Source organism: Mesoplodon densirostris, chromosome 19 (assembly GCF_025265405.1).
Source record: "Mesoplodon densirostris isolate mMesDen1 chromosome 19, mMesDen1 primary haplotype, whole genome shotgun sequence".
NCBI classification, from domain to species: domain Eukaryota; kingdom Metazoa; phylum Chordata; class Mammalia; order Artiodactyla; family Ziphiidae; genus Mesoplodon; species Mesoplodon densirostris.
In genome coordinates, this window is record NC_082679.1 from 29051384 (window position 1) to 29064922 (window position 13539).

The 13539-nt window shown below is 43.3% G+C and overlaps 1 protein-coding gene across 2 annotated transcripts in view; it reads right to left on the bottom strand.

The window, feature by feature from the left end:
* The window catches only part of MYLK3 (myosin light chain kinase 3), a 58127-nt gene that overhangs the window by 14411 nt on the left and 30177 nt on the right, over positions 1–13539 (bottom strand). For both annotated transcript variants that reach the window (XM_060084026.1, XM_060084025.1), the window contains exons 5-9: positions 12761–12866; positions 11998–12091; positions 11474–11583; positions 10395–10536; positions 2738–2808 (exon numbers count right to left, since the gene is read on the bottom strand). In XM_060084026.1, coding sequence (XP_059940009.1) covers positions 2738–2808; positions 10395–10536; positions 11474–11583; positions 11998–12091; positions 12761–12866 — 523 coding nt within the window. The remainder of the gene's footprint in view (positions 1–2737; positions 2809–10394; positions 10537–11473; positions 11584–11997; positions 12092–12760; positions 12867–13539) is intronic.

The window sequence follows — 13539 nt, forward strand, 5'->3', positions numbered from 1 at the left end:
CCCTGGTCAGGGAACTAAGATCCCACATGCCGTGCAGCCAAAAAATTAAAATTAAAATTAAAAATATGGCTCCCTGTGTTTATTTTCTTGAACTTGCCCTCTACCTCTGGTCCCACTGGCAAAATTATTGCCATTAATGCCCTTAACCAGATTAACAAATTTGACTGACAGTTTGGAATACATTTTTTAAAATTTTTATTGAAATATAGATTTACGATGTTGTGTTTGTTTCAGGTGTAAAGCAAAGTGATTCAGTTATATATATATATATATATATATATATATATATATATATATATATATTCCTTTTTAGATTCTTTTCCATTATAGGCTATTACAAAATATTGACTATAGTTCCCTGTGCTATACAGTTGGCCCTTGTTGGTTACCTATTTTATATATAGTAGTGTGTATTGGGGATAGATTTTGACTAATCGATTTTCGGTAAATTGGCCTACAACCCTTTTCACCCCCCACCATCTGAGACTCAGTAGCCTATTGGATACCATTCCAACCTCTGAGCCTCCCTACTCAGGATGCCTCATTAGTGCCCTCACCTTCTACTGTGTCTTCCTTCCCCAGTCCCACCCACAGCTCCTGCCTTCCCCCAGGCCAGCCTGCTCATGCGCAGTGCGCACCCTATTCTTGGTCCTTAACTGACACTATCCCTCCCGCCCCACTCCACGCAGAGTCGTGCTGGAGCCGGTTCTCGCGGGTGCACGAGAACCAATGGTGCACGTCTCCTCCCAACTCTGCACTCAGTGACGTCATGTTGGTAGCTTGAAAGCCAAAGTTAGCAAAGGTTACAAATCAACCCCACCTCCTCTCACGCCCCAGCCGTAGCGGGTTGTTAAACATTTACCAGCACACTACTGCCTACAGGTAACAAAACCCTGTCCATTCGTCTCTTCTGGCTGCTCAGAGACGTCCCAGACTCCAGGAACCTCAGGTGGTTACTTCTTGCTCTGAATTCACAGTGTGTCACTGTAAATCCTCATTTGGCAATTGGTCACCTGGCATTTGGTAGGGTCCTGCATACACTAGTGTGTGAGGTCTGGATGAAGAATATATTGCCCCACAGTGAGGGAACAGTGGTTCTTGGGGGGAGGGCAAAAAAATCTTAGCTATTACAACGTCCTGCAGCTCTCCAAAGGGCCACAGTACACAGCAGATACACAATACACCTGTGGCATTACATTTCATAAGGAAGAGACCGAGGGATTAGGAAAGAAATGGTTAAAAACGCTCTTTGTGGGGCAGGTGGAGACATGAAAAATAGGTTGAGAAACACGCCCTGGTGCATAAGGTGTGCAAGTGTATAGGATGCATCCCAATTTTATATAACATTATTTGGGAAAATATTAAGCAATTTTTTTACATTATGGATTGAGTGTGATTTTCAGGCATCTGGGTTGGGGGATTTGGGACTGTTCATGAAATGCAGTACGCTGTGTAGTGCAGACCCTGAAGGTACAGCGCTGTGATAAGAACTTCCCTCTGCTGTTGCTCCAATACCACACTTAGTCTCCCATCCATCATGTGGGGCCCTGAAAATGCACCTTTCACACCTGCAAAAAGGTGACATTACCTCTCCAACCACTGGGGAAGTGACCTAAGAAGACCACCATTGTGGGTTTGAATGCCCCCTCTGGGAGGCCAGTGCTGGACACCGAGGCTGAGCTCAGGCACGGTTCTACCACCATGGAGATGAAGTGCTCCTTTCTCCCCTTGTGGATGGAGTGGTAGATGCTGCAAGGCTCAGAAAGTGACAAAAACAACTTCTGTGTGGAAAATGACCATTAGAGTAAGAGAAAATTTCAAGATTTGAAGCCGTGGTGTGAAGACGTATCTAGAAAGTATGTGATTCTCAGAGAAATGTCATTCTTGGTGTAAATAGAATTCTGGAGGAAGCCTGGAGGATGAACATACATTTATTGCCATCTTCACAGACTGTGGATGCCCTCCCCAATGCCAAGGGTCTGCTACAACCACGCCACTGGGTGTGCACGCCATGGGCAAGAGCCCTGCAGAGACATGGTGTTCATCAAGCATGAGACTGGACAGGATCCAACAGTAAAACTATACGTCACTAGGCTTTAGGCATTTTAAGGGACTTTAAGATGTTTTTTAAATTATATATGATGTTAACTTTATGCACTGAAACTTGAGAACCTAATCACCCTCATAGGATGGGTCTCCACTGCTGATGTATTATCTCATTTAGACTTCATAATTGCCCATATCAGCGGGCACTGCATTGTATCACCATTTTACCAAGATCTAACCCAGTCTTGAGTGCCCAGAACCACTTACCCATGGCACCATCCTATTTAACCTACTCATTTTCTGGAGGGCAGGGTTGGTGACGAATGCATCACACAGCCCAGTACATCTTGGCCCCAGGAGGCCTGGGGAATGAATAGAAGGAGCTGCCCAGCACCCCCATTCAGTGACCCCCTTTATCACTCCCCTCTCTGTTCACACAGGTGGTTTGAAATACTGTTAATCCCACAGCCTTTTAAGGAGAAGCAGAGCCCGCAGCACAAAGCCGCCCCCTGCAGTAGTTACAAGGCCTCTCTACGCAGTCTTTGTGAAGGCCACCAGCCTCAGTGAGAGAGCTTTCTCATATCAGTCCCAAAACTCAAAAATTGGCTGAGTTGTGGGTAACCATGTCCAAAGAGAGCCACCAAGAGTTTCCAAGGAGTTCTGTCAAAGCACCGAAATAAAACTCCCTTACCTTCTGGCCAGCCCAAAGTCAATGATCTTAATTTGGTGTCCCGTCTGATTGACACACAGTACGTTCTCAGGCTGGGAAAGAAAGAGAAGTTAGCATAGCTTAATCAACAGCTAAGAAGGTCTGAGTTCCCACACTTATTTGTCAATAGGCCTCAGTTTCCCAGCCTGCAAGGGAAAGCCCTACAGGGCAGCCCTATAGGGATGGATAGATATTGAAAATAAATGATGTGGGCTAGTGTGAGACAATAAGCAGTGGTATGGACAGTGGGGAACTGGAGAACTCCTGCCCTGTGTAAAGGGGCAGCCACTGGTCAGCTCCAGGCACTGGCCACCACACAGGAATGCAGGGCCCAGTCGCCAGAGTTCCTCAGTCCTCAAGGGAAACCAGAAATCCAGGTTTAAGTGAAAATTCCGTGCTTTTAAATTGACAACTTAATCCAATTTAAACATGCATTCATCATGAATAGGAATCAAACACGACATGTCTGGGATGCGGATTTGGCCCACAAGCTGATTGTTTGTGACCATTGGCTTGGGGTGGCAGCTCCAAACCCTGGCTGCACGCTAGAATCATCAGGGAAGTCCTCAAAAGTCCCAACACCCAGGCCCCAACCCTGACCTGATTACATCAGAATCTCAGGGGTGGGACCAAATCTGCAGTAGTTTGGTCAAGGAGATCAGAGCTGCAAAATGTCAACCTGCCATTTTGTGGTGACAGCTGTGACCCACGGGATGGAGGTGCTGGACTTGATTTACTTCTCTTAAGTGTTTCAGATCAGCTTGGAGGCCCTGAGGGAGACTGGAACGATTCTCGTTGCTTGTGCCAGACAAATTTGGATAAGGGTAGGGGTGGAGGGCAGATGGAGGGCTTATGGTATAAAGGATCTAGAGACCTAAGGCCAGTGCCTGAGGTCCAGGAGTCCGTTACCAGGGTCCCTAGCCCTAGGTGAGTACTTTCCCATTCCGGAAACTCAGTGTCTCCATCTGTAAAATGGGAATAATAACCTCTTCCTGCCTTCCTCCTGGGAGGGTGTGAAGATCAAATGACATAGTATCCATTAAAAACTTTCCAGCTTATGAAGCAAATGTCAGGTACTATTTCTCCTAACAGAAGTTTTTATTGTTATTTATGTTACAAAGCAGTTGTGACATTCCTCAGATAGGTTCAGGAAATTGATGATTAAGAATCTTCATGTCTTGGGACTTCCCTGGTGGTGCAGTGGTTAAGAATCCACCTGCCGGGCCTCCCTGGTGGCGCAGTGGTTAAGAGTCCGCCTGCCGATGCAGGGGATACGGGTTCGTGCCCCGGTCTGGGAGGATCCCATATGCCGCGGAGCGGCTGGGCCCGTGAGCCATGGCCGCTGGGCCTGCGCATCCGGAGCCTGTGCTCCGCAACGGGAGAGGCCACAACAGTGAGAGGCCCACATACCGCAAAAAGAAAAAAAAAAAAAAAAAAGAATCCACCTGCCAATGCAGGGGACACGGGCTCGAGCCCTGGTCAGGGAAGATCCCACATGCCGCAGAACAGCTGGGCCTGTGCGCCACAACTACTGAGCCTGTGCTCTAGAGCCTGTGAGCCACAACTACTGAGACCACCTGCCACAACTACTGAAGCCCATGCACCTAGAGCCCATGCTCCGCAGCAAGAGAAGCCACTGCAATGAGAAGCTTGCGCACCACAAGGAAGAGTAGCCCCCACTCGCCACAATCAGAGAAAGCCCGCATGCAGCAATGAAGACCCAATGCAGCCAAAAATAAATTAATTAATTTAAAAATCCTAATAAATAAATAAAACTAAAAAAAAAATCTTCATGTCTTCTTTGTAAGGTCTAGAACAACACTGTCCAATAGGAATATAACATGAGCTACATATATAATTCAAAATTTTCTAATAGCCACATTAAATAAGTAAAAAGAAATAGGTGAACTTAATTTTCCTAAAAGCATTATTGAAATATAAACATAAATAATAAATAAATAATAAAACATGAGATCATTAAAAAATTACCATTTTAAAGTGTACAATTCAATGGTTTTCAGTAGGTAGTTCACCACTATCTAATTTTAGAACATTTTCATCATTTCAAAAAAAAAAAACCCATATTCATCAGCAGTCACTCTCCATCCTCCTCACCCACAACTCCTGGCAATCACTAATGTACTTTCTGTCTCTGTAGATTTGCCTGTTCTGGTCATTTCATATAAATGGAATCATATGAATCATAAATATGTGACCTTTGGCATCTGATTTCTTTCAGTCAGCATAATATTTTCAAGGTTAATCCATGTACCCGTACTTGATTCCTTTTCATGGCTGAATAATATTCATTGTAAGGACAGTACCTACCACATTTTATTTATCTATTCATCAGTTAGTAAACATTGGGGTTGTTTCTACTTTTTGGCTATTATGCATAATGCTGCTAAGGACATTTGTGTACAAGTTTTTGTGTTGACTTGTGTTTTCAATTCTTGAGTATATGCCTAGAAGTGAAATTGCTGGGTCATATGATAACTCTTTGTTTAACATTATAGGAACTGCCAAATTGTTTTCTAAAGTGGATGCACAACTTTACAATCCCACCAGCAATGTACGAGAGTTCCAATTTCTCCAAATCCTAGTAACACTTCTTGTCTGCCATTTTTATTTTTTATTTTAGCTAATCCAATGGGTGTGAAATAGTATCTCATTGTAGTTTTGATTTACATTTCTCTTTTGACTAATGGTGTTAAAAATCTTTTCATGTGCTTATTGGCCATTTTTATATCCTCATTGGATAAATGTCTATTCAAATCCTTTGCCCATTTTCAAATTTGTCTTTCTCAATGAGTTGTAAGAGTTCTTTATATACCCTAGATACAAGTCCTTTATCAGATATATGATTTGAAAATATTTTCTCCCATTCTGTGGGCTGTTATTTCATTTTCATTATGGTGTCCTTCGAAACGTAATGGTTTCTAATTTTAATGAAGTCTAATTTATCAACTTTGCTCTTCTAGCTTGAGCTTTTGATTCATATATAATATACTCCTATGCTTTCTTCTAAGAACTTTATAGTTTTAGCTCTTACATTTAGGTCTATATCCATTTTGAGTTAATTTTTGTATATATTACGAGGTAGGGGTTCAACTTTCATGTGGCTGTCAAGCATGGTGTCCTAGCACCATTTGTTGAAAAGACTATTCTTTGCCTATTGAATTGTCATGGCACTTTTTTCAAAAATCTATTGATCACAAATATAAGGGTTTAATTCTGGACTCTCAATTGTATTCCATTGATCTGTCTGTCTGTCCTTACATCATAATACAGTTTTGATTTCTGTAGCTTAGTAGTAAGTTTTGAAGTCGGGAAATGTGAGTCCTCCAAATTTGTCCTTCTTTTTCAAGATTGTTTTTGCTATTCTGGGTCCCATAAATTTCCATCTGAATTTTAGGATTAGATCATTAATTTCTGCAAACAAGCCAGCTGTGATTTTGATAGAATTGCACTGAACATACAGATCATTTTGGAGAGTATTGCCATCTTAACAATATTAAGTTTTCTGATCTATGAATATGGGATGTCTTTCCATTTACTTATGCCATCCTTAATTTCTTTCAACAATGTTTCATAGTTTTCAGAATATAAGGCTTATACATCTTTGGTCAAATTCATTTCTAAGTATTTTATTCTTTCTGATGCTACTGTAAATGAAATAGTTTTCTTAATTTTATTTACAGAATGCCAACTGCTAATGTATGGAAATACAATTGATTTTTACATCTTACATCCTGCAACATTGTTGAACTCATTTATTAGTTCTAATAGTTTCCCTCCACCCTCCTTAGGATTTTCTATATACAAAATCATGTCATCTGTGAATAGAATTTTACATTTTCCTCTCCAGTCTGGATGTCTTTTATTTATTCTCTTGCCTAATTGCCCTGGTTAGAACCACAAGTACAATGTTTAATAGAAACGGCAAGAATATACACCCGTGTCTTGTTCCTGATGTTAAAAGGAAAACATTCAACATTTTACCATTAAGTTTAATATTAGCTGTGTGTTTTTCATAGATGGCCTTTATCAGGTTAAGGAGTTCTCTTCTATACTTAATTTGTTTAGTGTTTTCATCATGAAAAGTTGTTTGATTTTGTCAAGTGATTTTTCTGCAGCTACTAAAATGATCATGTGATGTTGCCCTTTATTCTTTTAATATGGCATATTACATTGATTGATTTTTTCATATGTTAAACCAACCTTGCACTCTTGGGACAAATCCCACTTTGTGATGTGTATAATCCTTTTTTTTTTTTGCGGTATGCAGGCCTATCACTGCTCTGCCCTCTCCCGCTGCGGAGCACAGGCTCCGGATGCGCAGGCTCAGCAGCCATGGCTCACGGGCCCAGCCGCTCTGCGGCATGTGGGATCTTCCCAGACCAGGGCACAAACCCGTGTCCCCTGCATCGGCAGGAGGACTCTCAACCACTGCGCCACCAGGGAAGCCCTGTATAATCCTTTTTAAATGTTGCTGTATTCAGTTTACTAATTTTTTATTGAGAATTTTTACATCTATATTCACAAGGGATATTTGTCTGTAGTTTCATCACAAGAAGTGATGTCTGCCTGGTTTTGGAATCAGGATAAGTCTGGTCTCATAAAATGAGTGAGGAAGTGCTTTATTCTCTTCTAATTTTTGGAACAGTTTGTGAAGGATTGGTATTAATTCTTTAAACATTTGGTAGAATTCACCAGTGAAGCCATATGGGCCTAGGTTTTTCTTTGTGGGTAGTCTTTTACACCAATTTGATTGTTTTACTTGTTATAAGTATATTCAGATTTTCTATTCCTTTTGAGTGAGTTTTCAGAAGTTTGTGTCTTTTTGGGGAATTCATCCATTTTATCTACATTATCTAATTTACTGGCATACAGTTTTTCATAACATTCCCTTATAATCTTTTTTTATTTCTGTAAGGCTAGTAGTGATGTCCCCTCTTTCATTCCATTCATTTTAGTAATTTGAGTCTTCTCTCTAGTTCAATATAGCTAAAGATTTGTCAATTTATTGATCTTTTCAAAGAACCAACTTTTGGTTTCATTGATTTTCTCTACTGTTTCTCTGTTCTCTGTTTCAATTATTTCTGCTCTAACCTTTCTTATTTGTATCCTCTGCTTGCTTTGAGTTTAGCTTGCTCTTCTTTTTCTAGTTTCTTAAGATGGAATGTTAGATTATTGGTTTGAGATCTTCTTTTTAATATATAAGTGTTTGCAGCTACAAATTTCATTCCTAGTTTAGATGCACCCCCATAAGTCTTGGCATGTTGTGTTCTCATTTTCATTCATCTCAAAGTATTTTCTAAAACTTAATTTTAATAATAATTTTATCTGGCCTGATATATCAAAAACACTACCATTTCAATAGGTTACCAAAATAAAAAATATCGATGAAACATTTTCCATTATTTTTATCATATTGCCTTTGAAGTCCAGTGTGCATTTTACATTTATAGCACATCTCAAATCAGACACTAAATTTTCATCAGAAATACTTTAGATGTATTTAGATCTCATGAATTATTTGTATTTAGATTTGATGAAATTTATAGCTTTTGAAAAGCAAATTAACATATTGAAATTGTTCCAAATATACTTAATGTTTTTCAATAATTTAATTGTGTCAGTCTTTAGATTTAAATTAATAAACTTTAAAATTCAGTTCCTTGCTCACACTAGTTATATTTCAAGTGCTTAATAGTGAAATGTGGGGCTTCCCTGGCAGTCCAGGGATCAAGACTCCACACTTCCACTTCAGGGGGCACGGGTTTGATTCCTGGTTGGGGAACAAAGATGCCACACGGCACAGTGAAAAAAAAAAAAAGAAAGAAAGAAAGAAAGAAAAGAAAAGGAAAAAGAAGAAAAAAAGGCAAATGTGGCTAGTGTCTATTATATTGGACAGAGCAGCTCTGAGCTCTTTCTCCATATTTTAAATCAACCAATATTCCTAGGAGGTAGGTATTATCATTCCCCACTTTTCAACTGATGAGCTTATGCAAAATCAATCACTAAGATCAAGAAACTTATGCAAGATTTCATGGCCAGGAAGAGGCTGAAGTAACACAAGCCCTGCTTCTAGATGGGAAACAGACCTTGGCAATAATTGTCTCCTGCTGTAGTGTCACAGGCGTTGCCCCAAAGTCTGTTCATTGACCCTGAATCACAGAGCAGAATCCTAGCTTCTCCTAACTGCTCATCCCACAAGCAGCTGGTCCAGAGGCTCTGGAATTAGCTCTAGTAAGCAGGGAAGCTTGAGGCCAATTCCCCACCATCTCCACCATTTTTCATAGTACCACAACCTTATCAGGAAAGATGGTCAGAAGGAGCAACGTGTACACATGTAGGTCCAGACAACACACTTCCCATCTTCTGTGGAGAGCCACAGAAATTCCTGACAGGGGTAGTAGAGAAATATCTTCCTGTTCTGCCAGTGGAGTAGAAAAACCACAGCAATGGCCACCATGCAAATCAAAACCACCATGAGATATCACTTTAAACCTGTTAGAATATATGTCATCAAAAAAACAAGAGATAACAAGTGTTGGTGAGGATGTAGAGAAAAGGGAAACATTGTGCACTGTTGGTGGGAATGTATTAATAAATTGGTGTAGCCATTATGGAAACAGTGTGGATGATCCTCAAAAAATTAAGGAATTATATATATATATATATATATATATATATATAATATATATATATATATACACACACACACACACATATATACACATATATATATACATACACACACACACAGTGGAATATTATTCAGCCATAAAAAAGAAGGAAATTCTGCCATTTGTGACAAGATGGAACTTGACGGCATTATGCAAAGTGAAGTAAGTCAGACAGAGAAAGACACTTACTGTATGATCTCAGTTATAAGTAGAATCTAAAAAATTGGAGGCATCACACTTCCTGATCTCAAACTATAACTAAGCTACACCAATCAAAATAGTATAATATCAGCATAAAATGGCAGACATGTAGATCAATGGAGCAGAATAGACAACCCAGAAATAAACCCATGTACAAAAAAGAAAGAAAAGAATGGCTACCACGTGCTTACTTTTTGTCAAGTAGACAAAAGAAGCTGTAATGCATTCATTCAATGGACTATACCATGGCCTTTAAAGAGAATCTACAGTGTACTGTTAACTTAAAAAGGCAAGTTTAAAAACAAGATGTATAGTATGATCCCTTTTGTGTGTGTGTGTTTGTCATACCAAATTGCTAATACAGAAGACCTCTCAGCACAGAGACTGAGTGGGAAGAGCTTTCACTGTGCATTTCATACATTTCTATATTGTCTATATTTGTTACCACATGCATATGTTTCTATTTTAGTTTTTAAAAACTAATCTTAGATATTTTTTTATAGAAAAAACTCACTGTATCATTTGATCTTCAAAGAACACTTAATGAGGTACCTATTTTCCACATGTCATAGATGGAGGAACTGAGGCTCAGAGACTTGGCCTGCCCTAGACTCCAGAAGTAGGCAATGGCAGAGCAAGGAATGGAAGCCAGGATTGGGTGCTGACAGAGCTCTCAGAGATGAGAGAGCAGCAGAGGCTCAGGAACCGGGGCACCCAACCGCCACATGCCCAGGGCGGAGCCTGACCTTGAGGTCCAAGTGCAGGACGTACTGCTGATGGAAGTATTGCACACCCTCGCAGATCTGCTTGGTGAACAACACCACATCCAGTTCGGTCAGGTGGTACTTCTCTTCTGTGATCCGGTCAAAGAGCTCACCCCCATCCACACTGCCAGGGCAAAGGAAGAGGCAGGCACTGACTGAGCAAGGCTCTCAGAAGACTGGTCTACTCGTCACCAGGTGAGCCCAAGGGTGCCACGGCCATCTGGGGTTTTACGGGGACCTTTGCTCTTGTCCATTCCCAGCTCAGAGTATGGGTGGTAAAAAGGAAGTGATGGGCCAAATGGGAGACTGGGGCTTATCTGCAGTGTTGGTCATCCAGGCTCACTCTGGATACTCACTCTTGATACTCTAGGCCAAGGTTGTAAACTCATTGGCCTACAGCGGCCAATTAGTACCTACATGGCAAGAAGCCTAAATCAGACCAGATTGTAAGACAAAACTTTTCTTAGAACACATAGCCCTTAGTCTAACTTCTTTTTCCACTTTTTATAGAGAACTGACAAGACAAATATTTCACTATCCTCAGTCCTACCAGAAGGAAAATAGCAACACAAGCACAATAATAAATGTCCCCTGAGCCCCTGGCCTCAACGTCATGGGTAGCTGGAAGTGATAGGGACTGTAGCAAATGGGAGTTTGATTGCCCCGTCTACAAAGGTCAGTTACTATGAGCTCCATCACACCATTTCCAACTGGAAATGTAGATCCAGCATTACTAGATCTTTTATATTTGCAAGAAAAGCTAGACATCTAGGTTTTAATGTGAAATTTCCCAATTTCCAACTAACAACTAAATTTTGTTAACAACTAAATCAAAATTACTAAAAATTGTGTAGGCCAAACAATATCTGTAGGTCAAATCAGGTTCACTGGCTGCTGGTTTGTGACAAATGGCTTTGTCCTCTGTGCTCTATGTTGGAGGTCAGGCAGAGGAGGTGATGCCTTTCCCTGGGTGTCACTGAGAGGGGAAGGAAAGGGAGAGTTTTGCTGGAATCTCAGCTCCCAGCCCCAACCCGAGCCCTGGCCCCGCCTCCCATGCTCACTACTCCATGACAAGGGTAAAGCTGTTCTTGCTCTCAAAGGCATCGTAGAGCTGGATCAGGTTCACATGGCTGAGCTGGTTCATGATGTTGATCTCGTTCTTCACATCCTCCTTGTGGAGCCGGAGGGGACAGGAGTTTCCAAGAAATGGGTCAGGAAGAGAAGTCAGCTGCCCCTCCCAAGACACACACCCCCCACCCTGCACCCCATTTCCTGTTCTCACACCAGCTTTCCTCAACTCACCACCCACACCAGCTTCTTACAGCAGCAAGGGCCCACCCATTTCACAGATAGGAAACCTGAGGCCCAAAAAGGAACCCTGGAGGTCCAGGAGGACCTGTTGCCCAGGGTTCAAGGTGACCTGCTGACTGGAGTGTGGGAGTCATGGAAAAGAGGCAGGAAAGGTGGCTAGGTTTCCTGCTCAGAGTGGAGGGGCCTGGGGCAGTGTGGGGCCCAGGGTGGCCCAGGGGGATGTGAAGGAATCCAGGGGCCTAGGACACCCACTGGCCTGGGGCAAAAACCTCACCCGGTCCTTGGCACTCTTCACTTTGATGATCTTGGCCGCCAGCGAGAGGCCCGTGGCCTTCTCCGTGCATCTGTGGACCTGGCCAAACCGGCCCCTGCAGAGATATGATGACAGAGCAGTCTCAGAGCCCCAGAAGCACAACCCGCACGTGGTGGGCCAGCCCCATCCTGGACCCTGGGCTTTCTGGTCCTACCTCTTCTCCGCACACACCACAGGGATTACCCTGCACCCCAGAGTTATCAGTCACCACCCCCACACTACACGGGCTCTGAACCTGGAAAAGAGCTTCTTCACCCATATGTGTGGGCCATTCTGCACCCCAGAGGGTGTCCCCCCAGCCCACAGAACCCAGGTCATCCTGCACCCCAGGTGGTGTCCCCATCACCCACACCACCTAGGCCACCCTGCACCCCAGGGGGTGTTCTCTCCACCCACACCACCCAGGCCGTCCTGCACCCTAGAGGACATCCCTCTTACCCCACCCCATGTCGGCTCCCGTGCTACCTCCAGTACACGGGTCCCAGGCCCGCACTGTAGGCCCTCCTGCACCCTACACTTCATCTCACTCACACCATGCGGTCCCTCCTGCACTCCGCAGATATCTCCTCACCCACTCTTTGTGAGCTCTCCGTTCACTCTCATGCTGTGTGGGACATCCCACTCCTGGCGGTGGCTCCATCAATCAGTTCCCGAGAACCGTCAGCAGCACCCAGCTGTCCAGTTGCCCCACCCCTCCCCTCATTGAGGCAGAAAGCCAGCTTACCCTCCCAGGACTTCGTGCTGGCACACTGTGTAGCCCGCTGAGGTCGAGGTCTCCCTGACACTCACCACCCGATGCTCGAAGGGGGCTGGCGGGGCTGGACTGTCGTCTGTTTGGGAGACAGCAGCCTGTGAGCCTCCTTCGTGCCGTCCCCACCTCTCAGCTCCCCCCACCCCCAGTCCCAGACCCACTTGGTTCAACAACGGCTTCTGCCAGTTTGTTGGGGGCTTATCGAAGGAACACTCAGACTGTTCCAGGGACAACTCCATGACCTCCGCAACCCTGGACCCAGAGCAGGGGAAATACTTCTATTTTCTCTTAGTTTGTCTCACAAGCAACTTTCTGCTCCCCAAAGTAGAAGACTGAATTTGCTTTGAGAGCATATTGTGTATCTTTTTTGTGTCTGCAAAGGTGAGCCCAAGCCCTAGACTACAAGGGGGTAACATTTGCATGGTTGTGTTGTTTCCTGGGCCCCTGGAAAGCCTGGATTCTGGGTGTGTCGCAGAGAATCCACATCCAGAATTCCAGTCTGAAGCCTCCTTCACTACAAAGTAACTGCCTTCTGTTCCGGAGCCCAACCGTCGGATCCTGGCTCTGTCAGCACTGACCTTGTGACCTTAAATGTGCTTCTCAGCCCCTCCTGTGTTTCACGTGTCTCCACTCCACAGGCCTGTGAGGGTAAATGCCACCACAAATGCCCGAGGCTAGGCTCACAGGGAGTCCTCAGCTAACATTGGCTTTATCACCATCTCAAGTCTCAGAAAAGACTCTAAAGTCACAGC